Source organism: Dioszegia hungarica (genome assembly GCF_025882075.1).
Source record: "Dioszegia hungarica strain PDD-24b-2 chromosome Unknown MKK02contig_6, whole genome shotgun sequence".
Lineage (NCBI taxonomy): Eukaryota > Fungi > Basidiomycota > Tremellomycetes > Tremellales > Bulleribasidiaceae > Dioszegia > Dioszegia hungarica.
The window spans coordinates 511,927-538,825 of NW_026515768.1; the positions used below are offsets into that span (position 1 = coordinate 511,927).

At 56.3% G+C, this 26,899-nt stretch overlaps 13 protein-coding genes and 1 non-coding gene across 14 annotated transcripts; 10 read left to right on the plus strand and 4 right to left on the minus strand.

Moving 5' to 3' along the window:
* Positions 1–527: 527 nt before the first annotated feature.
* On the plus strand, positions 528–1,202 carry MKK02DRAFT_42336 (uncharacterized protein; the record flags this gene model as incomplete). Its single annotated transcript, XM_053091938.1, has 5 exons — positions 528–671; positions 784–800; positions 851–938; positions 1,003–1,048; positions 1,135–1,202. 5 exons carry the CDS (start codon positions 528–530, stop codon positions 1,200–1,202), a joined length of 363 nt encoding a protein of 120 aa, XP_052947732.1.
* Positions 1,203–1,645: 443 nt separating this feature from the next.
* MKK02DRAFT_31492 (uncharacterized protein) lies at positions 1,646–2,889 on the plus strand (the record flags this gene model as incomplete). Its single annotated transcript, XM_053088307.1, has 5 exons — positions 1,646–1,672; positions 1,753–1,808; positions 1,873–1,903; positions 1,960–2,070; positions 2,122–2,889. 5 exons carry the CDS (start codon positions 1,646–1,648, stop codon positions 2,887–2,889), a joined length of 993 nt encoding a protein of 330 aa, XP_052947733.1.
* Positions 2,890–3,239: 350 nt separating this feature from the next.
* Positions 3,240–4,199, minus strand: MKK02DRAFT_31493 (uncharacterized protein; the record flags this gene model as incomplete). Its single annotated transcript, XM_053088308.1, has 5 exons — positions 3,240–3,303; positions 3,359–3,750; positions 3,803–3,955; positions 4,007–4,132; positions 4,188–4,199. 5 exons carry the CDS (start codon positions 4,197–4,199, stop codon positions 3,240–3,242), a joined length of 747 nt encoding a protein of 248 aa, XP_052947734.1.
* Positions 4,200–4,640: 441 nt separating this feature from the next.
* MKK02DRAFT_35975 (putative rRNA processing-related protein) lies at positions 4,641–7,342 on the plus strand (the record flags this gene model as incomplete). The annotated part of the gene is made up of 5 exons (XM_053089318.1): positions 4,641–5,258; positions 5,310–5,684; positions 5,731–6,667; positions 6,718–7,030; positions 7,078–7,342. The coding sequence occupies 5 exons, from the start codon at positions 4,641–4,643 to the stop codon at positions 7,340–7,342; spliced, it is 2,508 nt and encodes an 835-aa protein (XP_052947735.1).
* Positions 7,343–8,488: 1,146 nt separating this feature from the next.
* On the plus strand, positions 8,489–10,287 carry MKK02DRAFT_31495 (pheromone receptor 1; the record flags this gene model as incomplete). Its single annotated transcript, XM_053088309.1, has 8 exons — positions 8,489–8,642; positions 8,701–8,769; positions 8,834–9,099; positions 9,150–9,192; positions 9,242–9,371; positions 9,657–9,853; positions 9,904–10,015; positions 10,065–10,287. 8 exons carry the CDS (start codon positions 8,489–8,491, stop codon positions 10,285–10,287), a joined length of 1,194 nt encoding a protein of 397 aa, XP_052947736.1.
* A 366-nt stretch (positions 10,288–10,653) lies between these two features.
* Positions 10,654–12,005, minus strand: MKK02DRAFT_42341 (uncharacterized protein; the record flags this gene model as incomplete). The annotated part of the gene is made up of 5 exons (XM_053091939.1): positions 10,654–10,893; positions 10,960–11,145; positions 11,199–11,357; positions 11,413–11,749; positions 11,794–12,005. 5 exons carry the CDS (start codon positions 12,003–12,005, stop codon positions 10,654–10,656), a joined length of 1,134 nt encoding a protein of 377 aa, XP_052947737.1.
* Positions 12,006–12,447: 442 nt separating this feature from the next.
* MKK02DRAFT_42342 (putative 20S proteasome subunit) lies at positions 12,448–13,455 on the plus strand (the record flags this gene model as incomplete). The annotated part of the gene is made up of 5 exons (XM_053091940.1): positions 12,448–12,479; positions 12,553–12,650; positions 12,712–12,967; positions 13,023–13,181; positions 13,242–13,455. The coding sequence occupies 5 exons, from the start codon at positions 12,448–12,450 to the stop codon at positions 13,453–13,455; spliced, it is 759 nt and encodes a 252-aa protein (XP_052947738.1).
* A 475-nt stretch (positions 13,456–13,930) lies between these two features.
* On the plus strand, positions 13,931–16,102 carry MKK02DRAFT_22620 (carboxypeptidase s precursor; the record flags this gene model as incomplete). The annotated part of the gene is made up of 11 exons (XM_053086597.1): positions 13,931–14,200; positions 14,256–14,362; positions 14,428–14,517; positions 14,563–14,702; positions 14,749–14,939; positions 14,988–15,071; positions 15,116–15,202; positions 15,250–15,713; positions 15,762–15,818; positions 15,866–15,959; positions 16,007–16,102. 11 exons carry the CDS (start codon positions 13,931–13,933, stop codon positions 16,100–16,102), a joined length of 1,680 nt encoding a protein of 559 aa, XP_052947739.1.
* Positions 16,103–16,622: 520 nt separating this feature from the next.
* On the minus strand, positions 16,623–16,717 carry MKK02DRAFT_t42. The gene has a single exon. It is a non-coding gene; the product is annotated as a tRNA-Ser (tRNA).
* A 351-nt stretch (positions 16,718–17,068) lies between these two features.
* On the plus strand, positions 17,069–19,333 carry MKK02DRAFT_35977 (GTP-binding protein 1; the record flags this gene model as incomplete). The annotated part of the gene is made up of 9 exons (XM_053089319.1): positions 17,069–17,275; positions 17,334–17,995; positions 18,040–18,193; positions 18,238–18,401; positions 18,450–18,652; positions 18,707–18,824; positions 18,881–18,960; positions 19,013–19,107; positions 19,157–19,333. 9 exons carry the CDS (start codon positions 17,069–17,071, stop codon positions 19,331–19,333), a joined length of 1,860 nt encoding a protein of 619 aa, XP_052947740.1.
* A 1,483-nt stretch (positions 19,334–20,816) lies between these two features.
* On the plus strand, positions 20,817–22,780 carry MKK02DRAFT_42345 (Palmitoyltransferase PFA4; the record flags this gene model as incomplete). The annotated part of the gene is made up of 10 exons (XM_053091941.1): positions 20,817–20,845; positions 20,902–21,021; positions 21,075–21,150; positions 21,203–21,299; positions 21,341–21,372; positions 21,419–21,431; positions 21,478–21,620; positions 21,665–21,865; positions 21,913–22,030; positions 22,326–22,780. The coding sequence occupies 10 exons, from the start codon at positions 20,817–20,819 to the stop codon at positions 22,778–22,780; spliced, it is 1,284 nt and encodes a 427-aa protein (XP_052947741.1).
* Positions 22,781–23,067: 287 nt separating this feature from the next.
* On the plus strand, positions 23,068–24,385 carry MKK02DRAFT_31501 (putative nam9 protein, mitochondrial precursor; the record flags this gene model as incomplete). The annotated part of the gene is made up of 3 exons (XM_053088310.1): positions 23,068–23,130; positions 23,181–23,666; positions 23,714–24,385. 3 exons carry the CDS (start codon positions 23,068–23,070, stop codon positions 24,383–24,385), a joined length of 1,221 nt encoding a protein of 406 aa, XP_052947742.1.
* A 252-nt stretch (positions 24,386–24,637) lies between these two features.
* On the minus strand, positions 24,638–25,427 carry MKK02DRAFT_42347 (thioredoxin-like protein; the record flags this gene model as incomplete). Its single annotated transcript, XM_053091942.1, has 6 exons — positions 24,638–24,720; positions 24,772–24,842; positions 24,920–24,996; positions 25,071–25,169; positions 25,240–25,332; positions 25,395–25,427. 6 exons carry the CDS (start codon positions 25,425–25,427, stop codon positions 24,638–24,640), a joined length of 456 nt encoding a protein of 151 aa, XP_052947743.1.
* Positions 25,428–25,777: 350 nt separating this feature from the next.
* Positions 25,778–26,563, plus strand: MKK02DRAFT_42348 (uncharacterized protein; the record flags this gene model as incomplete). Its single annotated transcript, XM_053091943.1, has 7 exons — positions 25,778–25,849; positions 25,900–25,984; positions 26,085–26,102; positions 26,159–26,180; positions 26,237–26,255; positions 26,367–26,432; positions 26,516–26,563. 7 exons carry the CDS (start codon positions 25,778–25,780, stop codon positions 26,561–26,563), a joined length of 330 nt encoding a protein of 109 aa, XP_052947744.1.
* Positions 26,564–26,899: the final 336 nt, after the last annotated feature.

Below are 26,899 nucleotides of genomic sequence, written 5' to 3' on the forward strand. Positions count from 1 at the left end.
ACGATCAGCGCATCCAGACCAGCATAGTCTCGCCGGGCCTCGCATCGCCGAAATGCTGTGATGCCCTTCACAGCCAGCAGCAGCCAAGCGGCATGGATCTGACCGCCAGGCCGTGTCGGATCAATCCTTTCTCACGTATGCTGAGCCACTTTTGTAGATGACCTCGAGCAGCCCTGTCAACGAGGAGCAATAGGTCTAGCGCCCAGATGACTGCGCCCCGCGGTACCCGTTTCCGGGTCTCTCTGTGGTTGCCACCTGGGATCAGAGCCTAATAATATCAGAGCAGCTGGCCAGAGTACAGAGTAGAGCGCAGAATAGGCTCGACTGACGGCAGGGAGCCAAAGTTAGGCGCGTCATCTCGCCGCCGGCTCGCATCTTCGCATCGTCATCGGTCGGCCCGCTGAAGCATCAAAGGTTTCATGATCTCCTTCGGTCCACCATCTGTCCTTCCACGAGTACATCTCCGATCACAGAGCCTCTCAAACCACTCATCATCATAACGGCATTCAAAGTCAGAACTTGTTAAAATGGGCCTCTTCGATTCATCCCCCTCGTCCAGCTCAACGCCAAATACCGCTCACGGTGTGAACGATATCCCTGCGCCTCGATCGGACGCTACAGTGAACGCACCGCCTGCGGATCAGCACCGTCGTGTGGCGGACTTTGTGAAGGTGAGTCTCTGGCTTAGACTCGTTTTTCGGCAGCAGTAGGGGGGCTCTCCTAGGGTGGACATCACCTATCGATGCGGAAGCGATCACAATGTGAATCTCGCTGATTTGACAGGAAGTACCAAATGCCAAGTGAGCCCCTATTTCTGATTGTCGCCATTAGACGCTGCTGACCGCTCCAGGTATGTCTTTGACTCCCGGAGAGGGGGTGAGAACCCCGAGGCAGAATTATGCAGAGTGACTCCACAGGGCGGAAAGAGCTGCATCAAGGTGGGCTAGGCCTGAACGACTTCTCTCGTGAGGGCGCATACGGTGGCCATAGCTGATGCTGTAGGTGTTCATGCAGAGCACATCACTGTTCAAGAGTATGCAAGCACTTGGTGAGTCGGACTGTTCCACCGATCGCATAGGTCTTCACGGGGAAGGCTTACCTCAAAGCCCCTGGTAGCGTAGCTGACACCTATAGACTACTTCTGCGCATTGCCTGCCGAACCATCGCGGACGCATATGGAATGCACGCGGATTCCGCGGTAGACCACCGACCGAAGGAAGGATGGCGAAGAGGGTATACGATCGGGAAGAAGCAGACTCGACACATATCACATGTATGCGCAATGGTCAGATGAGCGGAGACGAGTCGTACTAGCGTCGACACTCCCGTGCATCCCGTACCATGAACCGCTTAGCACAGGTCGTTGTTGCTCAACAGAAAGCGACGCGAGATCGGGCTGGATGGTGTTGCAACGCATCGGTCGCGTGATGACGCAATAGACGAGGAATGTGGAGCGGCGCGGACGAGCTGGGACGCGCGGGGGAGACGGCCAAAGCAACCTTCATTCGTCCTTCTGCAATTCTCCAACTTGGATCGCATAACTCACCCTCTGTACCGGTAATCTCAGTCCAAGAGCCTGCAGATATCGATCGACTCCGCGTGTATCGTTGAACTTCTCGTGAGATAATCACCGATCCCCATCAGCATGGCGCCTCCTCCCGTTTCTATCTACGTTAGTCTAGCATCTTCTTCTCGGTTCTTCCCCACCGCACCCCTCATACATTTCGCCGGGATCGATGACTGACCTAGCAGGTGACAAGTCTCACATCCCAGCCCAAAGTCAGGCAGAATATCGAACTTCTCAGAAGGTTCGTGAATCTTCCCTTCGCTTTTGCTGTCGCTCAACTTTGGATCACAGCTGACTTGGCGCAGATCACTTCGAGCTCTGGAGATCCCATACACCGTGAGTTCATATTTGGGGAGTCGCGATATGGGCGTCCAGAAGCTGACATGTTGTAGGAACATGATCTGGTTATGGACGAAGAAGCCAAGACGCGATGGCAACGCGCCAAACCTCCAGGGCAGGTCATCGGCCTACCAGGGTATCTCGTAGGCGGTGAATGGGTCGGAGTAAGCTGGTTTCCACGCTTAATGCTTCGGGACAAAAGCTGATCTCGCTAGACTATTGACGATTTCGAATACGCGGCCGAGACTTCCACCCTTCCTGCCTTTCTTCGCCAAGACGTCGACCTGGCGGCGGACCAGTCCATGGGCGAGGCAGACCTCGATCGTCTTCTGCGGGAGATGAGCGAGGCAGACCTTGACACGTTACTGCAAGAAGACAATAAAGAACTGGACACAAAGCCCGCGCCAAAGGTCGACGTTCCTAAAACCGCCCCCAAAGCATCGGACGCGAGCTCGGCGGCACCCAAAGCGGACGCGTCCTCCGGTGCGGTCCCCAGCGCGAAGGCGGCGATGGAGAGCGTGCTTCCCTCAGGTGTGGGAGTGGCGGGCATCTCCACGGCGGCACAGCAGACCATCGCAAGCATCACGCAGAAGGCGCAGGAGGTGATAGAGGGACTGGGCGGACCCGAGGCGCATTCGGGTACAGCGGACGATCCGAGGACGCCCACTTCCTCCACTTTCCCCCTCAATGTCCAAAAGGCAGCCGCTCACCCTACCGCCTCCAGCTCGGACAAGGCCATGGTCACCGAGCCCAAAGCCATCGATACCTCCAACGCGGAATCTTCATCGTCCAGCCCGGATTTTGCCGTCGCCTCGCCGCTCTCCACTCCATCTCGGGCCGCTGGGCTCGAGGCGAAACACCGTTCCAGGCGATTGAGCAAGGAGGATAAGGAGGAAATTGCGCACAAGATGATGAGTGCCAATAGTGTCGAGGGGCTGTTGGAGAGTCTGGACATGGCGGAGGGGAAGGAGAAGAGGGAGTAGGTGGAGAGCGGACGTCTTTGGGGATCGAGACACAAGGGAGCTTTAGGCGGAGGGGTTGGGTGGGGAAGCATTGAACTGTGAAAAGTAATAGTCATGTAGCTTGCAGGCAGTTAATTATGAGTCAAAGTAGCCTGCTGTGTGAAGCATGTCATTGCGCTAGATCGCCGTTGCTGACTCACCTAGTACGCATCAAGTCGGCCGGACTCATCACAGGCCCAGGAAACGCTGAACATCTCAACGCAGAGGCATCCCTTGCATACCCTGACAGTACTTTGACACCAGATCCGACTTTACTGCTACTGCTTTGACATTTTTCCTTTTCTTCTCCGTCCGCCGGTCCCAGACCGCTCTTACGCCTTCTTCGCACTCCGGCTAGGTGGCTTCCTCGTCCCCTCCGTGACAGGCTTCTCGACCCTAACCTTTCAGCTTGCCCATAAATTAGGCTCCTCGGATAGTATTGTTTACTCACTTCGCCTTCTTGGCAGCTGGCTTCTCCTTCTTCTCTGCCTTATTCGCGCCCCTCTTCTCCCCTACTTCCGCTTCTGCCTCTGCCTCTGCCTCTGCCTCTCCGTCCTTATCCTCCTCTACTGCCGCTGGCTTCTCTGCCTTCTTGCTAGCAGGCTTGGCAGCCGGCTTCGACTTCGGCTTCTCAGCCTCCTTCGTCTCGTCTTTCTTGTTCGCGGGCTTTTCGGCCTTCTTACTGGCGGGCTTCGAAGCGGACTTTGAAGCTGGTTTCTCGCTAGCAGCCTCTTCTTCCTTGTCGTTCTTCTTCGGCGCCTTCTTGGAGCTGGGCTTGCCGGACGATTTAGGCTTGTTGCTACCGCCGTCGGCGCCGGCTGAGGACTTCAGAGGGTCATGACCCTGCCCAAATCAGCTTGATTCTCTCTGTTACGGAGGGAGGTACCTAACTGACCCAATTCTTGAGACTGAGGGTAGACTTCATACCCTCCAGCTCCTCCTCCGTCTTCTCATCTTTCAAGTGTGACTCCTGGGCGAGATGACGTTTGCAATATGAGACGACGCGCCGCATGTGCTCCTGGTCCTCCTCGGTATACTTCGAGGGGTCCTACATTAATGTCAGCTAGAGCTTCAAGCAGTCAGGCGAGACCGAGCACACCTTTTCAGGGTTGCGCTTGAGGATATCGACAATCTTGCGACCGCTCTCATGTCCAATCGCCTCGCCGTCTTCTTTCTTCTGACCGGTATTCTGGGACTCTTCGGTCTTGAGGAATGCCTCGAGCTCCTTGAGTCGTCAGCTTTCGATCCTGCGGGAGTTGGATATCGCAGGAATCGCTGACCTCAACAGTCATGTTGACGACCTCTGAGGAGTCAGCACTTGTACGATGTCAGCTTGGTTAGGCCAATCAGCGGAGGGCGGGAAGCGGAACGCACCATTGAAGTCCTTGATGACCTCGTCAGTAGATTTGACCATTTTGTATGGAATGATAAGAGGATGTATGCGGCAGGGAGGCAAAGACTAGTCAGATCAACGGCTCGACAAGCGGTAACAAGTCAAAGTGCAACAGCATGACGAAAGCCCCATCTTGTCTGTTTATACCCCACGCTTCCCCACGCTCCACCAGCCAGCGATGAATCGATGACGCACGGTATCACTCGCGGTTCCGGCGGAACGGACGGACATTCGCCGATACTCCGGCACTGTGGCAGCTTTTTCCAGCGAGATTTTGGTCCACCTTGCCTTTGTGTCTTTCGCTCTATCAACGACATCAGCGACCATCCACAGCAGCACCATGGCACCTCGCGCTGTACAAGCCGAGAGCTCACGTGCGGCTCAGCGTAAAGCTGTCCCACGCCCAGCTCCCACTGCTGCTCCCGCGGTCAACGGTAGCAAGAAGCGGGCTGCACCCGCGCCGGTTGAGGAAGAGGAGGAGGACGAGGGGCTCATGAATGGGGACCAGACGCTCGAGATGAGTGATGATGAGGTGGCGGAAGGAGAAGAGGAGGATGGGAACGAGGACGATGAGGACTTCCCCGAGCTGGATAGCGGGTCTTCGGATGGTGACGATGAAGAGGAAGATGACGACGAAGAGGAGGACGGATCAGAGTCGGGGTACAACTCGTCTGATATCGAGCGGATGTACGAGGACGGAGATGAGGACGAGGAGGAGGAATCGCCAGCGACGACTCCCTCGAGTAGCCGGGAAGACCTCACTATCGACGAGAAGCTCTCGCGGATGATCGCCAAGAACTCGGTCAAGCCGGACGAGGCTATCGGAACGGACGGAAAGATATCGGCGGCCAAGACGGGCAAGGGGAGGGTCGTACCCAGTAAATACGTCGAGGGGAGTTATCGGCGGGAGTACGAGGAGTATGAGGCGGGGTACGGGAGTGAGAGCTCGACTGAAGACGTGAGCTAGCCATTCCTTGATCCTCACCTGGGTCTGCAAGCTGACTCTCAGAACCCCAACACAGTCGGTAACATACCGATGGAATGGTACGACGACCTCCCGCATATCGGATACGACGTTAACGGGCGTAAAATCTTCCGGCCGGTCAAGGGGGACGAGCTCGACAAGTTCCTCGCGAATGTTGAGGATCCATCCGCGTGGACATCGGTCGAGGATAAGCTCCTCCAGAAGCAGGTGCAGCTTACGGATCGGGAGCTGGACATTATCAGGAGGCTGGAGAGGGCAGAGAACCCGGACAAGGATTTCAATCCTTATCAGGATACGATCGAGTGGTTTACGGGCAAGGGCAACGAGAGGGTTATGCCGCTCAGTGCGGCGCCCGAGCCAAAGAGGCGATTCGTCCCCTCCAAGTGGGAGCACAAGAAGGTCAGTCTCTCGGAAGTCTGAACGGGGAATAGAGCTGATGGAACAGGTGATGAAGATCGTCAAGGCGATTCGGGAGGGCCGGATCATCCCTAACAAACCTACCGCTCAGAAACCGGCCGTCTATGCCATCTGGTCCGAGTCCGACCAGCCCCACCAGGAACATGCCATGTACATGCCCGCTCCACAACTCCCTCCTCCCCGCACCGCCGAATCCTACAACCCACCAGAAGAGTACGTCTTCACCGAGGAGGAGCGGAAAGAGTGGGAGGAGGCAGAAAAGGAGGACCGGAAGACCGACTTCATGCCCGCCAAGTACGACGCGTTGCGGCATGTCCCCGGATACCGCAATCTGGTGCAGGAACGGTTTGAGCGGTGTCTCGACCTGTACCTCGCTCCGCGGACACGGCGGGTCAAGCTAAACATCGACCCGGAATCGCTCATCCCTAAACTCCCTAGTCCAAGGGAGTTGCGCCCCTTCCCCCTCGCTTCGGTGGTGCAGTACAGGCATCCGGGGAGCACGCGGGTGCGGTGCGTCTCGGTCAGTCCGTCAGGCGAGTGGGTGGCGTCCGGGAGTGAGGATGGGGTGGTCAGGTTGTGGGATCTGGGGAATGGGCGGGAAGTATGGAAGTGGGATCTGAGAGGCGGGGCGGTCCAGAGTGTGGATTGGTCGCCCAACGCAGAGGAGGCGGTGCTGGTTGCGCTGGTGGAAGGGAAGGTGGTCGTGCTGTCGCCATTGTGGCTCGTGCCTCCTGCGGTTGCGGCAGCGACGATGGAGCATACCAACGCTGGTTTCGCTTCGTCTGCTGCAACGACCAAGGCGGGGGCGGGCAAGGAGGTCAAGGGGGTGGAGGCGGTCAAGTGGGCGAGGCCAGGAGAGAGCGACCGAGAGAGGGGTGTACTCGTGACTATCGAAGTGCCAGGGACACCAAAACAGGTGGCATGGCACAGGAAGGGAGATTACTTCTCGACTGTTGCTGTTGACGGCGAGTCATATCTCTTTCATCATCTACAAAGAAGCTTTGCTGATCGCCAGCTGCCAACAAATCCGTCCTCATCCACCAGCTCTCCAAACACGCTACCCAATCCCCCTTCCGCAAGACCCCTGGCCAAGTCCAGCGGATCCAGTTCCACCCTCACAAACCCTGGTTCTTTGCCGCCACTCAGCGTTATGTGCGCTTGTACGATCTCGCGGGGCAGACGCTCGTCCGGACGCTCCAGACCGGTGCGCGATGGATCAGTTCGATGGACGTACATCCTGGAGGAGACAATGTGGTGGTTGGGAGCTACGATAAGAAGCTGGGCTGGTTCGATATGGATCTTGGAAACAAGCCATACAAGACGCTCAGGTAAGCTCAGGTACCAGCTGTCTGCATGAGATCTAGCTGACATGTAGATATCATACCAAAGCTCTCCGATCGGTCGCCTTCCACCCTACTCTCCCCCTCTTCGCATCGGCCTCAGACGACGGCACGATCCATATCTTCCACGCGACCGTCTACTCGGACCTGATGCAGAACCCGCTCATCGTGCCCCTCAAGATTCTGCGCGGACACCGGGTGACGGAAGGTCTCGGCGTGTTGGAGGTCAGGTGGCATCCACAGAAGCCATGGTTGATCAGTTCAGGCGCGGACGGGGAAGTCAGACTCTGGTGCTCGTAGAGCGGCGGCAGGGAGGACGGTCAGGTGTCCGGGATATGCGGGATTTTTGGGTGGAGCTTCTCGCTGGATGCAAATCTTGTCTAGCTGGAACGGGTGTCACGCTCTGACAGCATGAGTACTGTTGGAGCGAGCTAGGGGTAGTCGCCCGAGCCGATTGCAGAGTTCTCAGCTGAAGAAAGTCCACCACGTTGTTGGCGTCCGCCCGGTGCCTGACGAGAGGTCCGAGCGGCCCGTCTCATCCGAAACCCTCCCTCCAACGCCTTGTCCTCTTCGTCCCCCTTCAGCGTGCCAATCATCCTATGCTCCCCCCCGCGCTCTGTACTCCGATCAATTCGACCCCTTCACACTCCGATCTAGGAGAGCCAAACCGAATCTCCGCCACAATTGAGGCATCCTGTGCGACTAGCGAAGCTTGAGCACTTGAGGACCGAGATGAAAGGTACCGCAGATCGGAAGGGACAATCTTACAATTCTCCTCAATCCACACAGCAAAAGGACAGCACGGCGCGGCTCCCGCACCCGAAGCATCGTGCCACTGTATACTCCTTTGGGCCTCGGTATCCCTCGGCAGAAAGGACGGCTGCATGTGGGGAGAATTGCTCCCCTTTGGGCGGGGTGGCGTGTGTGCTGTGTGTGTCAAAGGCGCTGTGTGGAACACACAGGAGGGTCCTCGGTCTGTGCGTCCGGGAGAACGCCGGTGCTTCCACGGCACCCCTTGTCTATCCTTTCCTCCCTTCCACGACTCAGCGGACAGGACAGCCTTATCTTCTATGCCTCCCTTCCACAGATCGCCCCGCTTGGGCTAATCGGTGCTCATTACACGTAACGGCCGTCCTTCACTCACTTTACACCTCCCATTTTCGAGCGAAGGGGAGCCATGTAGCCGCGCTCACCCCAGATCCAGGCCAATCAAAGGCCCGCTCATCGCTTTAACGTTCACAGCTCGCCCGGTACAGGTACACTTAGGCTCCCGGTCCACTATTGCGCCCGGAGAGAATGGTCTTGGTGATCATTGATAAAGGCGTCGACGGCCCACTGACCTCATATCCCCCACTCCTTCAAGAACCGACCAAACAGATCGTCTCACCCAGGAATAGTATCTTCATATAGCAGTCTCTCATCAGTCACAGCCTACTCTCGACCAGGATGGCGTTCCAACACCCCGAACTCCTCGTCCCCTCCATTTTTGCCTTCTTCTGCGCCCTCTACCCCGCACCATGGCATATCCGGAACCGCAACATCGCCACTTTGGGTATGATCTTTTGGATGACCGCTCTAAATCTCGTGCACATCATCAACAGTGAGTCCCCTTCCCTTCTGACCCAGAATCTCGAAGAGACCTTGGCTGATAAACAAAGGTATCGCCTGGTCCGATAATGCCGACATCAAAGCTCGACCATGGTGCGATATCACCGTCCTGGTCAACAGTGAGTCTCTATCCCTTGCCCTCCGGCCCTCTGCTCATCATGATGGGCCGAGCTGATGCTCCAGTCGGCTACAATTACGGTCTCCCCCTCTCCCACTTCATCCTCGCCAAGCAGCTCGAGAATTGCACATCCCTTCGCTCCGACTCTCCTCTATACGATCAGAACTCCAAGCGCCGACACCTCGTCTTTGACTTTTGCCTCGCCATCTTTGGTCCGATCGTCGGGTTCTTGGTCTCCCTCACGTGTAGGTTGACCCGCTTCAACATCGTCGAGGGGTTCGGGCCCGTTCCGGGAGTGTACTGGGACACTTGGGGTGTGGTCTGGGTTGCTGTGAGTTTGTCGACCTTGTCCGAAGGCCTGAGGTAGAGCTGACCCATTAGGTCGTCCCCATCATCATCGCCTTCATGTGCTTTGGCTATACATGTACGTCTGCTGGCGTAGAGCTGAAGAGATCCCAAAGCTGACACTGCAGGCAAAGCATGCTACAACATCATCCGTCGCCGGCAGCAGATGCTCACCATCCTCTCCAAGTCGGCCGGGATGGACAGGTCACACTTCTGGCGACTCATGATTCTCGCCAACGCTGAGCTCGGTACCTGCATGTAAGTCCTTCTCCATTCATTCGGGACCTTATCTTATCCACCTGCTTCCCGCCTTGCTTCCAGTCTCCCTCCGTTCCTCCATCACACCCCCAGCCTACTTGGCCGCCCCCTCTTTTCATCTTTTTACGCTCCCTCCTCTTCTCCTACTCCAACTCCGCGAGCCCGCGAGCTTCTAAATATCATTATCGCCCATCCCCACCCGATTCTTCTTGGCGGGCCGCCTCTCCTCGGCCGTCCCTTCCTTGCTCAACTCGCCATTTACGATGGACTTTCGCTGATTCACAGGCTCCGAGCTGTCTTCAACATGATGAACGGTACCAACGGTCTTGACGAACTCAGCTGGAAGGACCAATCCCGCTCTCTCTCCAACATCGCCCAGATCTTTGCGGCCGATATCAACTCGGACAGAATGATTGTCTACCGCTTGCAGTGGTATACGGTCGTCGCCTGCAGCTTTGTCTTCTTCCTCTGCTTTGCCACTAGTAGGTCCATGTACCAATACACCTGCTCATAGAGTGACGCTGACAGTCAGGTTCCGAGACGAAGCGGTTCTACTGGGATCTCATGGCCAAGATCTTCCCCTTTGTTCCCAAGTACCACGAGACGACAGAGGACCGCGCCGCCAAGGGCTCATACGACACCAGGTGAGCTTCTTCTCTTACAAGTCAACTCGGGGTTGAGCTGACAGCACAGCGGCGGCTACACCTCCTCCTCCAGTACCAACCCCCTCCGTACCCAAGACTCCACAGACAACAGGGACGACAAAGAGATCTCCATCTTTGAGCTCCTCGAGGGCCCGCCCGCTTCTCCTCATCGATCCAGCAGGCAGAACTCGGACACGCGGACGTACGAACAACCAAAGTACAGACTCGACTTCCACGAGGAGCCGGTCAAGAAGGAGTCGTCGATGGCTTAAGTATGTCTCGGGTTGCCTTCTGTGTATAGTGCGGGGCTGGGCTGTGTTTGTCGCGAGTCGGACGTAAAACAAGTTGTCAATCTCTCTAGATCTTGACAGTCACCATATAACTATCTTCTCTAGCTCTCGCTCATGACTCGTTGTCTATATACTATACTTTGTCTTGGATCGCGCTGTATAAAAATTCTTTCCGGGCATGCATGACTATATTGTTCTGACTACAGCGGCCATGCTCGCCAGGGTCCAGGGTCTACATCTGCCCAACCTTTCCCAGTTTCCATGCTCTTGTAGATCGACACATTTTTTCCTCGTCCAGCTTCCCCCTCTTCGAGCCACCATCCCCGACTACTCCCTCACACCCCCAGTCTACTTGGCCGCCCCCTTCTTTTGCATCTTCCTCAACTCCCTCTTCTTCTCCAACTCCGCGAGCTTCTTCAACTCCTTGTCGCTCATTCCCGCCCGCTCTGCCTTCTTCTTGGCGAGCCGCCTCTCCTCGGCCGTTTCTTCCTTACTGAGCTCGCCGGTCTCTTCTCGCTTGTCCTTGGCGTACTCGCTGTCGAGCTCGGCGTCGACTTGTTCACGGGTACGGAGGAGCTTGCGGGAGATCTGGCGTGTCAGCTGTGTACGCGATCCTCCAGTTGAGGAACAGCGGGGTGGGATCAGCAAGCTCACCTCGGGCTTGATAAGGTTGGGCTTCGCAAGAAGATCGGCGATGTTCAAGGCCACCTGCAACCAGGCCAGAACGGCGTCTTCCTGAGCCTTGTTGCTGGGCTTGGTGACGGAGAGGATAACCTCGCGCCTGCGCAACTTGGGGTTGAGGGCGCCTCGAGCCGGGCGGTTGGCAGCTTGGTCTGTGATCTAATTGGTCAGTTTCAGGCGGCTCGAGGTAACGGGTGACTGTTGCAACTCACGAGGAGGTACTTGAGCACACTGGCTGCAGTGGAGTCCTTGAGAAGCTCGGCGACACCAATGCTAGGGGTCTTGAGGACGGCATCTGTAGCTTCCGAGTGCTCGGTGAAGAGCGCGTGGGTGATGGGGACAGCCGGGTTCTCCTGGAGCCTAGCGAAAGACTAGAGTATCAGCTAAACTCTTCGGACAGACATCATGGAGAGATTTATAGCTCACCAAGTCCCATCGCTTCTCCTTCAATTGCCTCATGGCGCCCTTGTCAACCACCGACCATACACCCACTCCCTCTCCCTGTTTCCCCTCCGAGCCCATACCCAAGGTCAGGTTAAAGAGGATACTCTCGCTCCCATCGTACGTCGGCTCAATGATCGACTTGCCGATATGCAGGGCGAGCGAAACGAGGTCGTGGATCGGGTATAGGAAGAGCGTGGTGTGCAGGCAAAGAGCGTTACGGCGGCCTGTCGAGTAGAGGAGGTGCTGGGCAGGACCGGAAGAGACGAGATCCCGGGTGCGGGCGAATTGGGTGTTGAGGTATTTCTGGATAGGCTTGATTCTGCGGAATCAGCGACATTCTCCCGGTGAGAAGAGAAGATTCACGTTGATTGTGCCCTAGAGTTACTCAGGTACTGTCCGCCCAAGTACAGGAGGAGGAAAGCCCCCAGTGCGAGGAACGCGAGCGCCTCGACCTTGAAGTACGCCGGGCGGAAAGAGAACATCTTCCACTTGTACTCGAGCCCCGAGTAGTCCGCTGGGGGGGCGACCGCCGGACGCGGATTTATCATGTTGATGATACTGAGGAGACCCGACATGTTGTTTGGCGTCCGGGTGAGTGGGATGAGAGGCAGATGGTGCTTGCTGCTGGCATCTTGCAGAGCTGAGCTCTGGGCACCGGCGGGTCGGCGGTCGGGAAGCGTCCCTCCGAATATCCGGATCTGGTAACTCCTGCCTGTCCGGGACTGTTTCCGGAATTTTTAAGCCAATTGCTGCCGGAATTCCGGTCGCTTTACATAAGCGAAATGAAGCGCGCTTCGTCACCGAGCGCATCAAGGAATGTCTCCTGTTCCCAACCATACCTTCATCCCTACCACCAGACAGACACGATAGAGACCGCGCAACGTCCTGACAGGTAGCTGTACGACCCAACAGTTTGAATAGATACCGTCAAAACCCCGATATCGCGTTGCTCGAGCCTGTAACGGTGCTCATCGAACTTCAACCTCAACACATCCCTTTCGACCCCTTCCACTCATTATGGCTGCACCAGGCGGAGGCGGAGCCTACTCGTGAGTCACCATTAGCTGCCAGGACCATAATGAAGCTTCATTGTGTATATGGGGCACACCGCTGATACCCCAGCTTCTCCCTCACCACCTTCTCTCCATCAGGAAAGCTTGTTCAGATCGAACATGCCTTGGCGGCAGTAGCAGGCGGTACCACATCGCTGGGTATCAAGGGTGAGTCTCCGGCGATCAGTTTAAGCGGATTAAGATGTGCAGACCAAGCTGACACCGATAGCCACCAACGGTATCGTCCTGGCTACCGAAAAGAAAGCCTCCTCCCTCCTTCTCGACACCTCGGTCCTCGAGAAGGTCGCTCCCATATGCCCTAACATAGGCTTCGTCTACTCTGGTATGGGACCCGACTTCCGGATCCTCGTTGCCAAAGCGCGGAAGATCGCACAGGCGTACTGGAAGGTGTATGGGGAGTACCCGCCAACCAAGGTGCTGGTGCAAGAAGTTGCCGGGGTCATGCAGAAGGCGACTCAGTCTGGGTGAGCTGGGCCATGCTGAACGCAGTCATAAGGCGGACTGAGCTGACAAATGTAGAGGAGTGCGACCATATGGTATTTCCCTCTTGATCGCGGGATGGGACTCGCATCGCGGCCAGAGTCTGTACCAGGTTGACCCGAGTGGGAGTTACTGGGCGTGGAAGGCGAGCGCAATAGGCAAGAATATGGTGAACGGGAAGACCTTCCTTGAGAAGCGGTACGTGGAATTCAGCTAGCCCGAGCCTCGCCTTCTTGCGAGATTAAGCTGACCACCCAGATATAACGACGACCTGTCCCTGGAAGATGCCATTCACACCGCCCTCCTCACGCTCAAAGAAGGCTTCGAGGGCGAGATGACGGAGAACACTATCGAGATTGGGATCGTCACCGTACCCACCGCGGAGCAGCTGCAAGAGAAGCCAGGAGAGAGGCTCCCGCCGACGTTCCGGAAGTTGACAGAGTCGGAGGTGAAGGACTACTTGTCACTGTAGGGTGCCAGTATGAAGCAGAAGGTATGAATAACATGATACGATTCGTTCAGCGGGCTTGTACGGGAGGGGCTAGGCTTGTCTGGAGAACAAGTGCGAAAGCCCACTCTGACCCCAGCTTGTCCGACTACCCTGCCTGGCTCCTGGAAGCGGAGAAGGATCCGAGGTTGAACGATCAAGACATCTTCCCTGTCTCCGCTAAGCCCGCGTTCATCATTCCCTGCCATGTTACGACGCCTCTCAGCTTGCATGCGGGGCTGTCCTCGTCTCAATAACCTTTGCGCCCCCTTGGCCCAGAGCTCAGCCGATAGTTGCCAAAAGGCGTTTCGGATCTGGCCGTGGCTGACCCATGTGGAGGCGACCGGCCCGATACGTGCTGCTGCTATAAGAAGCGCCATGCTGGCTTGATCAATCAAGCTGCTATTGCTCGCTCATCACCAGCTCCCTCAAAATGGGCAAAGGTACCGAGTCTCTGCCGATGCCCTCTGCGGCGCCAGCGGCCCAGCGACGGTGGTGCCAGCTCTCGGGTCCCACCCTGCTGTCTCTGGGCGTCTGCTTCCTCTTCAATATCTGGCTTCTTGCGCCGACCAAGTCAGATCACCTCAAGCACCACCACCATCACTCGGCTCCGGACGCAGGCAAATGGGCGAGATGTCCGGAGCAGCCAAAGCCGCTGCACCCTGCTATGGCTTGGAACATGACCGAGGAGGAGAAGAAGACTTCTATTGACCGATTTGCTCGGGCTGTGGTGAGTCGTCCGCTACTTCACTAACGCTGTGGAGGATAAGAGACTGATGTGACAGCAAATCCCTACTCAGAGCTACGACGACAACGGCGAGCCAAACGAAGATCCCCGCTGGAAGCCGTTCTTCGATTTCCAGACCTATCTCAAGGATACATTCCCTCTTGCGTGAGCTACCGAACCCCGAAGGCTTGCCAATATTCGCCCAGAAAGGTGTCTAGCTGATGGTGCAGCCACGAGAAGGGTAACGTGGAATACATCAACACCCTCGGTATCCTCAACACCTTCAGGGGGTCTGACCCGTCGCTCAAGCCGCTCGTACTGTACGTCCACGTCCCCCACACTATTAGGTCCAGCTGATGGTGTAGAATGTCGCACTATGACGTCGTACCCGCGCCAGAGTCCACATTCGACCGCTGGACTTACCCGCCTTTCAGCGGGCACAATGACGGGAGGGATATCTGGGGTCGCGGCGCATCCGACGACAAAACCCTCCTCGTTGCCCAATGTATGTACAGTCTATCCTGTTCAGATCGCGGCGCTAACGAAGTCAGGGGAAGCTATCACGCATCTGCTGGAGAGTGGCTGGGAGCCCCGCCGGACAGTCATCCTGTCGCATGGCTTCGATGAGGAAGAGGTATCCGCCCGTAGAGGTCAGGGTCAGATCGCCCCACTCTTGGAGGAGCGGTATGGGAAAGATGGGATCTTCATGCTGGTCGACGAGGGTAGTGGGACGACTGAGGACGTGAGCTGTCTCTTTACCGGTCGGTTAGCAGGCAAGCTCATCGGACAGTGGTATGGCGGAGCTTTCGCTCTTCCCGGTATGGGCGAGAAGGGGTACCTCGACATCCGGATCTCGGTGGGAACGCCCGGAGGCGTCAGTGGTATCCTTGCTCGGTATACATTGAGCTGACTCGCTAGCACTCGTCGGTACCGCCCACTCAGACCGGTATCGGGATCATGTCCGACATCGTCATCGCCATGGAGGCCAATCCATTCGAGACCAAGGTGACTCACCGAGACAGATCGCTTGAGTGTGATGAGCTGACGTTCAGCTTACCCCTGAATCTCCTTATCTCACTTCTCTGATGTGCGCTGCTGAACACGCTCCCTCCTTCCCTTCCAAGTATGCCAAGCTGCTCCGCCACCCTCGTGACTGGCCCAAGCTCGCCAGCCTCCTCTCGTCCTCCTCCGCCTCTGAGAAAGCCATGATCTCCACCACGCAAGCCGTCGATGTCATCTCCGGCGGTGTGAAAGTTAACGCCCTTCCCGAGCTGGTTACAGCGCTCGTCAATTACCGTATTGACTTTTCGGAATCAATCAACTCCACGCAGAGGCACGTCGAGCGGGTATTGAGGAAGGAGGCGAAGAAGATGGGTTTGGACTTTTATGGCTTCAGTCAGGACAGAGGGAAGAGTGGGAAGTACGTCGCGGTGGAGATCTTCGGTCCGGCGCTGGAGCCGGCGCCGAGGTCGCCGATGGAGGGTGAAGCGTGGGAGCTGTTCGCTGGGACCGTCAGGTGAGTTGAGAACTAGCCATTGGACTGGGCCAAGCTGATAAGTATTAGGGCGGTCTTTAACGACAAGCACGGCAAGCCAATGACCGTCGCGCCATCTGCATCTACGTACGTCTTCTCCCCTCAATTTCGGTATCCATGCTGATTCATTTAAGGGGCAACACCGACTGCAAGATGTACTACAATCTCACCAAGAACATCTACCGGTTTATGGGCAGTCCAGCCTCCTTGGACCGCGCGAGCGGCATCGTGCGTCTTACTAGACTTCATGGGGGGGACATTGGCTAATAATGTAGCATACCGTGAATGAGCGCGCGTCTATCGAGGGCCACTACAGTGTCGTTCGCTGGATTCACGCGCTGGTGCAAAATGTCGACGCATCCTTGGCGTGACCAACATCAGGACGCAGGTAGTTTTGAATCACAATCCTCACGATGTATCTTTCGGCGAAGAAGCAAAGCTCCAGGTGTTGATATTCCCCTGGTTAAAGATACTGAGGGAGCGAATGATTGTCGAAAGTAGAAGCAGGATGGCTTAATGCCTTCAGTAGTTTAAGAAGACGGAAGTCGGTGCGGATTGTTCAGGGACTCAGAGCATGAATAGCATGAGTTCGGCGTATCAAGTATGAATGGCAGAAAAGAGGGTTACAGCACGCCCAGGCGCAAATGGGATAGATGTCTGTGATTTAGACAAAAGCTGGATCTATAGGAGACTAGCTGGTCGTCGGAAATTTCTTCCAGGTCGAGAGCATGAAGCCAGGGAGTAGGAGTGAGACTTCAGACGACCCAACGGGATTAGACAGTTGCGGAAGCTTGACCATAGACCGTGTGATAGACACTGTGGATGACATTTTTGACCTCAGAAGTGGGGAGGGGAGGAGAGTGGTCGAGAAGCAAAAAAACAAAAACAAAACGAACGCGGGAGGGTTCGAACCTCCGCCTCTTTCGAGAAATGATCTGGAACGTTTGAGTTCAAGTCATTCACCTTAACCACTCGGTCACACGTCCGGTGACTAGAAGAAGACACGTGGGTCTGCGTGAGCTATAAGCCGCACGTTGCTTTGCCTCACCCGTCGAGGTCACTTGTCACACTTGTATCATACAGTAGCCAGGCCCCAGCTGTGGCTGATATGATCACCTGTACCGCGCAGGACAGCTGTGTTTGAGATGGCAGTATTTGAGATCCTTGGTATGATACAGATGATGAACCAAAACCTCGCTTCGAGTCGATGCCATACACGGAGTCAAGTGTTTCACTGGGAGCCCCGCACCCCGACTCGTCTGCCTCCACCGAGTCAGCAGCGAGGATCGCGAACGTTGCTTTCTTCTCTATCTCTACCTTCTCACCACTTGAGCGCAATGACTACACTAAGATCCTTCCAAGCTGAGATTGAGGGAATCTCTCACGAGAAGCACCGGATAGCTACTGAGGAGGCGAAGCGGGCTCATCTGGCGGCGGAGCTGGCGAAGCATCACGGCAAGTTGCCGCCCAAGAAGGAGGCGGTGGCGGAGGTGCATGAGCAGGAGAATGTAGCGGAGTCGGAGGAGGTGGAGCGGACATTGGAGGTGAGCACACTGTGCTCGTGCTGATGGGCGATCGGACAGGGATCAGCTGATCCCACAGGAGCTCATCACGGACGACGGCGACACTGACGAGCTCCGATCACGCTTGGCTTCGTCCATATTACGGAGCCATGGCGAGCTTGTCATTCCCCTCGGCGCACATCCTAGTCCTGCATCATTATACAGCCCAGCTGTCCCACCCGTTCCTATCGAGACCGTCGGTAAAGCCTTATCTACCGCCCAGCTCGCCTCCGCCATCGAGAGATTACGGGCAGCCAGCACCGCGCTGAACGCCGAGCTGAATGAGCTGTACCGCGCCGATTCTGGGGCCGGGCCTTACGGGTGCTGGATGGTCCGTCTGACCCCTCGGGGCGTGGAGGAGATCATGGAGGTCCGGGTGGCGGTTGTTGGGAATGTGGATGCGGGCAAGTCCACCACGTTAGGCGTGTTGACAAGGGGAGGACTGGATGATGGGAGGGGGAAAGCGCGGGTGGCGCTGTTCAGACATCCGCATGAGATTGAGACGGGACGGACTAGTTCAGTCGGAGGGGAGATCCTGGGCTTTTCGCCAAAAGGGGAGGCGGTCATACCGACTGGACACGCGGCGGAGGCTATGGGCGATGGGCACCTGGCATCGGCAAAGAGGGAGAAGATGGGATGGGAGGAGATCTGCAAGCGAGCCGCAAAGGTGATCAGCTTCATCGACCTTGCGGGACATGAGCGGTGGGTCTTCCAGATCGAATGTCAGGGTGATCGCTGATCGGCAGATACTTCAAGACCACCTTGTATGGCCTTAGCGGATGCGCACCCGACTACGTCATGCTTATGGTGGGCGGGAACGCTGGGCTGATAGGGATGTCGAAGGAGCACCTTGGTGTTGCCTTGGCGCTGAATGTGCCAATAGCGGTCTGCGTAACAAAAGTGAGCGATTCTCTGCGCCGACCTAGCCCTCAGCTGAAGTCCAGATCGACATGACCCCGCCCAAGATCCTCGAGCAGACCGTCACCATGCTCACCAAAGTTCTGAAGAGCCCTGGCTGCCGAAGAATACCAGTCTTCGTCGACACCGCTCAGCAGGCGGTCGACTGCTCCCGGTACTTTGGCAAGCCATTAGGGGGAGGTTCCGCCCGGTACGTCAGCTATCCCAGTGAGATCGAGTGCTTACAGCTGGTTGGCAGATTATGCCCCATCTTTATGGTCTCCAATGTCTCAGGCCATAATCTTCCCACATTAAGAACCTTCCTCAACTGCCTGCCATCATCGCAATCGGACGAGAAGTACGTCGTGGACGCCCCATTCGAGTTCCAGATTAGCGATGTCTTCTCGGTGCCCTTCGTGGGGACGGTAGTCAGCGGTGTGATCACAGCTGGATCCATACATGGTGAGCTGCATTGTGGCCCAAATCGTATATCTGGTAGGAAAGCTGACATTCCAGCCAATGACGCCGTCTTGCTCGGTCCAGACTCCGTCGGCCAATTTATGCCCACCGCGGTCAAGACGATACAGCGTAAACGAGCCCCGGTCAATAGTGCTGAGGCGGGTCAAAGCGTGTCGTGGGTCTTCCGCACGTACGGATGGGGCGTCCGAGCGTCCGAGCTGATTTTGTCAGCTTCGCTTTGAAACGAATCAGACGGACGCAAGTAAGAAAAGGCATGGTCTTGGTAGGCAAGACCGACATCCCGCCCAAGGGTGAGCTTAGCGTCTCAGATCCGGGCTTTGAGGCAGAAAGCTGATATGGTAGTCGTCAGGCGGTTCGAGTGCCAGGTCATGGTGCTGCACCACGCCAGCACCATCCAGCCAAAGTACCAGGCCATGATGCACTGCGGGGCGATTCGCGTGAGCCGACCTTTCATCTGATGGCTTTAGCCGGTTGCTGACTGTACAGCAAACAGTCAAGATCCTCTCCCTGGACCACCCATCGGGCTTGATACGGACCGGCGACCGAGCCAAAGTGGTATTCGAGTTCGTCAGCCACACGGAGTATGTCAAACCGGGTGCTTTGGTTCTGCTGAGGGAGGCGAAGACAAAGGTATTGGGGGTGATTACCCAGGTTCTGGCTTGAGCGCTAGTCGCTACTGTTTAGTGAGGGGGAGCTCGGTATTTTTGTATGCGTGCGTTGTACATTTGCAAAGGGGACTTGAGTTGCTCGTTGACAATGCAAGCATCATGAGGAACCTAATTTTCGAAATGCTGCACGTCGTCCATGGCCACAGTATCCGACAAGCTGCTCCATCAACCGGTGTGTGGACACCTGAGTGGCAATCAGCGCGCCCTGTAAGTGGTCTATGGACAATCTATAGAATGCGCATGCTTATGCCTTACAATCGTCCATTAACAACACCCCACCTCTTTCTCCCGAGAACACACCGGTCACATGTACGTGGCAGCAATGGAGCTGATTGACGTGCAGCTCTGCGACCCCGCCCGCGGTGAATAGCCAACATAACAATTGGCAGTTGACCCGCTGGCGCCAGGCTGTATCGCGAAGCCCTTGTATACGACGCTCGATGCTTTGTCTAGTAGTGTGGCGCATTGATCGGCGAGGTCCTGGAGGGTGGTATAGGTGAGTCTGTTGTCATATCCATTGGTCTCTCGAGCTACTCGCGACGTATCAGCGCTTAGTCTTTGGTGCTTTCAACACTCGGCAGTTTGGAGAATTGGAAGAGAAGGTTCGAAGCTTGACGCACTGATTCCACTGATGGGACACCCTCGCAAGGTGTACCGCTGAGGTGCGGCGCTTGGACCTGCTGCAGCTGGTGCTCCGGGCACAGCGCGCTTGTACAAGTCGCCAGGAGCTGCGGAGTTGTCAGCACTAACCCGAGGAGTCTTGAGAGGCCCGGGGCTCGGCATAACTCGCCTTGTGCAGCGACCTTGACTCTGTACAATTTGACGGGAGGGGCCAGGCTGAGACCGCTAGGTTGCGTCAGCCACTTACTTCCGCACAGATTACAGACGAGATGGTGGGTGGCAAACTGACCGTCATGCGTTCCCCATTCGTCATACCAAGTCGGGCTGATCGATGGAAATCGCGACTGGCAGTCGCCCAGCGTGGCGGCGATAAGGCTGCTATCGGGTAGAAGCAGATCAATACAGCATAAAGGATGATGACTCGAGAGCTCAATCTCATGGCTAGCGAACACAGCGAGTCCGGCTCGACGAACAGTAGCGGGCGAGTGACTAGCGGGGATGAGCAGACGATGAGTGCGCGAAATCCTTAAAGCGACCCAGCTTATATATGTTCCTGCACCGCTCACCCTTTCACCCTTTCGCTGTAGCTCTCCCGTATCTGCTCCGCCATCTCAAGGCATTCGACCCGGGCGATCACAAAGAGATCAGTTCAACGGTGAATACCCCGGCCCGTGTCCTCCCCTTCAACAGCCTCCACATTCCGCGTCCGCGTGCCTGACCCTGACTGAGCCACGTGGCTTCGTGCCTGTACCGCTTTGGCGGGGTGCGTTCCTCTGCTTCTCCTCTGATCAAAACCAGCTTCGTCCTTGCTCACTGACAAGGATGATACCTTAAGAGACGCCCGCAGCCAAAACAGTATGGGTGCGCGACTCTGGCATCGAATTTGGTGAGCTTTGCGAGGGATGGCAGTAGCCCCTGGCTAGAGGCAAGCTCATCCTTTAGGGTGACTTTCACCTCTGGCTTGATCTCCTTCATCGCCTTCTCACCCCAGATATGGATCATCTGGCCATGGTACGGCTCAACATTATCTGTCGATATGCTGAAGCTATTGGTGCCCTTCAAGTGAGCTTTTCGATCACGATCGGTCTGACCGGCGCAAGAGCTGACAAGTCTAGTCTGCTGGTATTTATGATCTTCTGGAATTATCGGCTATGCATCATCACACCGCCTGGCGGTGTTCCTTCCGGATGGGTCAGTCGAGATAACACGGCCGTGCCGACGAAAACTAAGGCTGATTCGATAGCGACCCAATATGACCGCGCTGGAAAACATGGAGGTCAAGAAGGGCTCGCACGGGCCGAGGTACTGCAAGACGTGCGAGCACTACAAGCCGCCAAGGGGTGGGTCTATCTCTTTGCGGTAGAGTTGAGCTGACATATAGCGCATCACTGTAGACAATGCAAGACTTGTGTTGTGAGTTGTGCACTCCCACCTTTATGGCCTTGAGCTGACACCGCAGGTCAAGCTCGATCGTTAGCTCAACACTGCTCTCAAGACATCTTCAAGCTGATCAAACAGATCACTGCCCGTGGATCGCCAACTGCGTCGGCTTCTACAACCAAGGCCACTTCATCCGCTTCCTGCTCTACGTCGTCATGGCCACCTCATATCACCTGGGCATGCTCGGATTCCGCGTCGCTGCTCTGACCAGGGACTACTACGTGGGTGGCACTACAGCTTAAGGAGAGTCGAAGCTGACCAGCAGTACGAGCCGACCGTGACCGACGTCTTGATGCTCGTGTTCAACTTTGCAGCCTGTGTACCGGTCTGGCTCTGCGTCGGGATGTTCTCGATGTACCACCTGTACCTCGCTTCGGGCAATTCGACGACGATCGAGGGATGGGAGAAGGACAAGGTGGCTACTCTGGTACGGAGAGGGAAGATCAGGGAAATCAAGTACCCCTATGTGAGCCGATGTACTGGCTTGATGCGGGCACAGCTGAGATCCGCCAGAACATCGGTTTCCTCGATAATATCAAGTCTGTCCTCGGTCCCAACCCGCTGCTCTGGCTCTGGCCCCAGCCGATGAGGGGAGATGGCCTGTCCTACCCGGTCAACCCAGAAGCGGGAGGTGAGTCAGCCGAAAGCGATTGGGCGGGGGTTGCTGGGCGTCAGGGACCTCTGAGCGCCCCCGAGAACGTCGAGAGGGGAGTTTTGAATGGGTTTGGAGAGATGCTGGGCAGCGTAGGCGGCAGTAACGGGGTGCAAGCAGGATATGGGGCGGGAGAAGAGCGGATGAGGCTCAGCCGGGGCGGGGGAAAGAGAGACGGAGACAGTATGGTCTGAATATCGTCCTGTAAGTCTGCTCTGTCAACGTGGGACAAGAATACAAGCCAACGTTACAGGTACAAAGCTGATTCCGGCAGACTCGCACGTCCAGTATCTCTGGCCACCGCAAGACCCCACGCGTCTGCCCAACCCGCCACCTAGCTACGCTACCAGCTCGGCTTTCGTCTACGGCAACGATGGCTTCAACCCCTCTCTACGCCCTTCTAGCGGTATGGTGCGGTCCAGACATTCGGACGGTCCACCGATCGGCGAGGCGGGACACGAACAGGACGACCAATACTCGCATGAGGGCACGAATAGTAGCTATTCCCGCTCGTCGTCGCCGGAGCAATATATGTCGGATTATGACGATGATGATGAGCCGCTGGGGGTTCGGCGCGGGGAGGAGTATGATCCGAGTAGAGTACGGAGAGGAAGCGAGGGGTTTGAGGTCAGACCGGTGCAGCCTTGGCTGAGGATGGAGGACATGGGAGATGGCGATGGGGCAGGGCACGGTCATGCCCCAACGGCGAATGACACCGGCGTCCGGTAGTTCGTAGAAGTAGCTATGTATCCTGGAGCTGACCGAGCCGTATTGGCTTCTGTCAGTGCACAATGCAAGTTAGACAAGATCAGGGACGGTCAAGGGACGGTAAGAAGAGACATTGACCAGAGACGCATGTGACTTATTCGATCCCCCGCGATATTATGGATCGGGCCGCCAAAAAGTTGGCGGACGAGCAAGTCCACTTGATACCCATCTATCTCACTAGTCTACCCACTAAGAACAGCTCTCCATCAGGCGCATAGCCCAGTCAGGAGGCAGCAGATTCGCCCAAAATGCCCATGAGACCTGTCAAAGTCCGGGATGTGTTTGACCAAAAACGAGCTCTCCCCCGAATGGTCAGTCCAGACCGCTGTTTCTCCTATCTCAGCCGCGCTGATTTGGGCAGTCATGGTCGCCTGAAAACCTGTACAACCTGTGGCAGCGTACAACTCCCAAAGGTCCCCTCTACCGCGAAACAGACTGGACCCGAACCGCAAATACCCTCTTTCAGCAACGATGGAAGGCAAAACGCCTTATCAGGGGATACCACGGGGACCATATCGGAACGACCAAGTTTGAGCGGTGGTACTTGCCTCCCTCACTACCGTCTATCCATGCCTCGGCACAAAAGGCGACCAAGGCGGAGGAGCTCAGTCAGTGGGTCGAGGGAAGGGAAAGAGGGGGAGGGCGGAATAGGGATGATCAGGAACGCGAACGGAGAGAGAGGGAGGCCAGGTCAGAGAGGGATATGAAGGTGCCGGTCGGGACGATGATGTTTAGGGAGGTGGAGAGGAGACTGGACGTATTGGTGTTCAGGGCGTGCTTTGCGACGAGCGTGTGGCAGGCGAAGGGGCTGGTGACGCAGGGGCATGTGAAGCTGAACGGCGAAGTCGTGAGCTATACCATCTGCTTTCGTGGCGCCAGGTGCTGATGGTTCAGGTGACCAACGCCAACACATTACTGAACCCCGGTGATATCTTCACCGTCGAAGCATCGGCGATCCCGATGTTGAGCGAGAAGGCAGCCAAAGCCAAGGCGGACGCAATACAAATGGCGAAAGACGATGCAAAGGCTGCTCGTCGGGGGCCCAGTGAAGGGGAAGAGGTGGCAGATGAGGCTGTCGAGGCTAGTGAGGCGGAGACGGAGACAGAAGGAGGAGAAGCTGGAGCTTCAGCAGAAATACCAGTCGAAAACGCCTCAGAGACACCATCGGATCCTACCTCTCCTGAGCAAGCCGAGCTCTCGTCCTCCGCCACCGAACCTACCTCATCCGACTCTGCATCCCCTTCACCTACCTCCACTCCCACCCCCGAGACCACCCCCGAAAAGCCCACCTCCTTCTTCACCCTCCCCCCCTTCGCCTCCCCGCACATCTTCGTCCCCGCCTACATCCTCCCCTCGTACCTCACCTGCTCGGCCGTATATGTGCGGCATCCGACTGCTCGGCCCGGATACTCAGAGATCCCCTCGCCATATGATGCGGGCGGGGAGGCGATGAGTCTGGGATGGGAGTGGTTTGTGAAGAAGGCGCCGAGAATGAGGGGACGGACGGAGAGGTGGTTGGGACCTGAGAGGAGGAATGATGTCAAGCCGCACGAGAGGAGAGCTTAGGATCAGGGTAGGACAGACCCATGGCATCGCGGGCAGGACAGTTGTTGTCAGACAGGACGAGTGACAGGGAGGATGCGAGTAGTATAGGGATGTCGGGTGATAGAGCCGCTCATACTTTGACGCAACATCTTGCTCAACATGCAGCGGATCTGCTTCATCTCGTCCATATCTCCAAGCTCTTCCCACTTTGACGGCAGAGGTCGGACGTGAAACACCCCAATTAAGGTAACTTTCATGCGATGCTACTGTAGATTACTTGTCCTCGGGCAGGGTCGGTAATTCGGGGATCAGCCCCTCTTTGACCAACAGCTTCTCCAGCTCTCCGCTTTGGTGCACTATCATATCAGCTGTGGTCCCTTGGACAAAAGGTCAGGGAGACAGCTTACTTGACAAGACGATATCGCAACCGCCCACAAATTCGCCCTTGATATACACCTGCGGGATCGTTGGCCACTCGCTTGCGATCGGTCAGCTCCTCTCTGTGTATCCGCCCGTTTCAAGATTGCATCCAGTAGTATAATCGGCAGTACTCACGAGTACTCCTTGATGCCTTCTCGCAGCTCCTGGTCTTCCAGGCAGTTATACGATTTCAGCGACTCTCTAGGTACGCCCTGGCCGATCAGCTACTCCCGAGCGATGCGCGATTCCAAGATGGTGAGGTGATGTAGCAGGATGAGAGTCTCACCTGGACGTCCAAGATCTGGCATACTGCCCGCGAGAAACCGCATTGTGGCTGATCAGGTGTGCCCTTCATGAACACAACCAAAGGGTTGGCCTTGACAGCCTAGATAGATTAGCGCCAGATCATCTCCGTTCCAAGCGATCGCTTCTGAGCTGTAGACCGTTAGACCTACATCATCGATAGTCTTCCTCGCTTCCGTGGATAGCAGCCGCAGGTTCGAGATCCGAGATGTGGCCTGAGCGAGCTGAGTTGGGGGAAGAGATCGCTGTTCGCTTTGTCAGCTCAGATCACCTCTGCTGGAACTCCGGCGGCAAGTTGAGAACCCACAAGCGTCCGGAAAGCTGTGCGTGCGAAGACCATCCTGATATATATGTCTTGGTAGATGTAGCTTAGATGAAAGGCGCTAGTGTATGATCCGGATGAAGTACGATGTCGAAGTTAACCGGGATGACGTTCTGGAAATTCAGTAGCTTTGGTGATGTATTTGGCTCAGCTCCGATTGGTCCCGAATTATCATCTGCCTCTCATCTTTACAATCAGCAAAGGTGTTTCATACAGCGTGGAGATCAGCCCAGCAGACAGCTCGGCGCACAATGAGCCTGACACCTTCTTATCGATACATCAACGCCGATGTGAGGGCCATTTTCTCACTCGTTCTGACCGGATTTGTCACCGTACTAAGTACTGATGCGGGATAGGAGCTGGCCGCGATGATCAAGGCTACGCCAGAAGCTGCGGCGAAGGAGTTTGCGGTAGTGGATGTGCGGAGTGACGACTTCGTGGTAGGGCCGACCTTGGCAGAGTGGAGCCACAGATGCTGAATGGGCGGTAGGGCGGCAACATCGTCGACTGCGTCAACTCGCCAGCGGAGACGTTCCACGTGGACGTGGATGGACTCGTCAAGAAGCTAGATGGCGGTGAGTCCTGGCAGTCTTGCCCCCTTGGCGTCTACTGCCAGCCGCGGTACTCTGTTCCGGCTGCTGAGCCGGTGCCAGGCGGGAAAAGCTGACGGAGCAGTCCCAAAAGTGATCTTCCGTGAGCTTTCAGACCGCCAGGCGAAGTCACACCGAATGCTTGACTGACTTTTCGAGACTGTGCGCTATCTCAGCAGCGGTAAGCTAAGGAGCTCCGCTTTCAATAGCCCTTGGGCACTGAGCTGATGCAGGCAGAGGGCCAAAGTCCGCTAGAGTAGGTTGTTGCCCCTTCTCGCGGTTCGGATCCTGACGAGACAAGGACATCCAAGTCAGAGGATACAGGCTCATCAGATCATAGATATACGCGGAGGCTCTGACACCTGAGCAGAAGAAGGCGCAGGAGGTATACGTCCTCCGAGATGGCTTTACCGGTTTCCAGCAGAAGTTCCGCGTAAGTCCTCGATCCTCCCCAACCCGCTCTAAATCTCGATCGGCCTGCATACCTATCCGCCGAGCTCAGTCTGACCTCTGCAGAATGACCCGGCTCTCGTCGAGAAGTTCAACAAGAAATACCACGACTGAGCGCGAACGGCGACTTTTACTCGGCAGGATGGCGGTCCTGTTCACAGCTTGCTCGCGTGGAACATATGCATGCGATCCATAGACTTTTTTCAGGACGGTATATTGCTTCTCTATACCCGGAGGACCGGTAGGTGAGGACCAGCCTGAGCTAGCTGCTGGAGAGTCTTCCGCTCATGATCGCATGGTCCCATTCGTCATCGAGGAATGTGGAGCGGAAGACGCCGGCTCGACGAGATATTTTGGCGCCGAGATGTTTACATCGTTCAACCATCTGTCCATACTTCGTGCTTATATAGTCAGTCCAAGTCCATCTAAGCCTTCCATCGTCGCTATCCA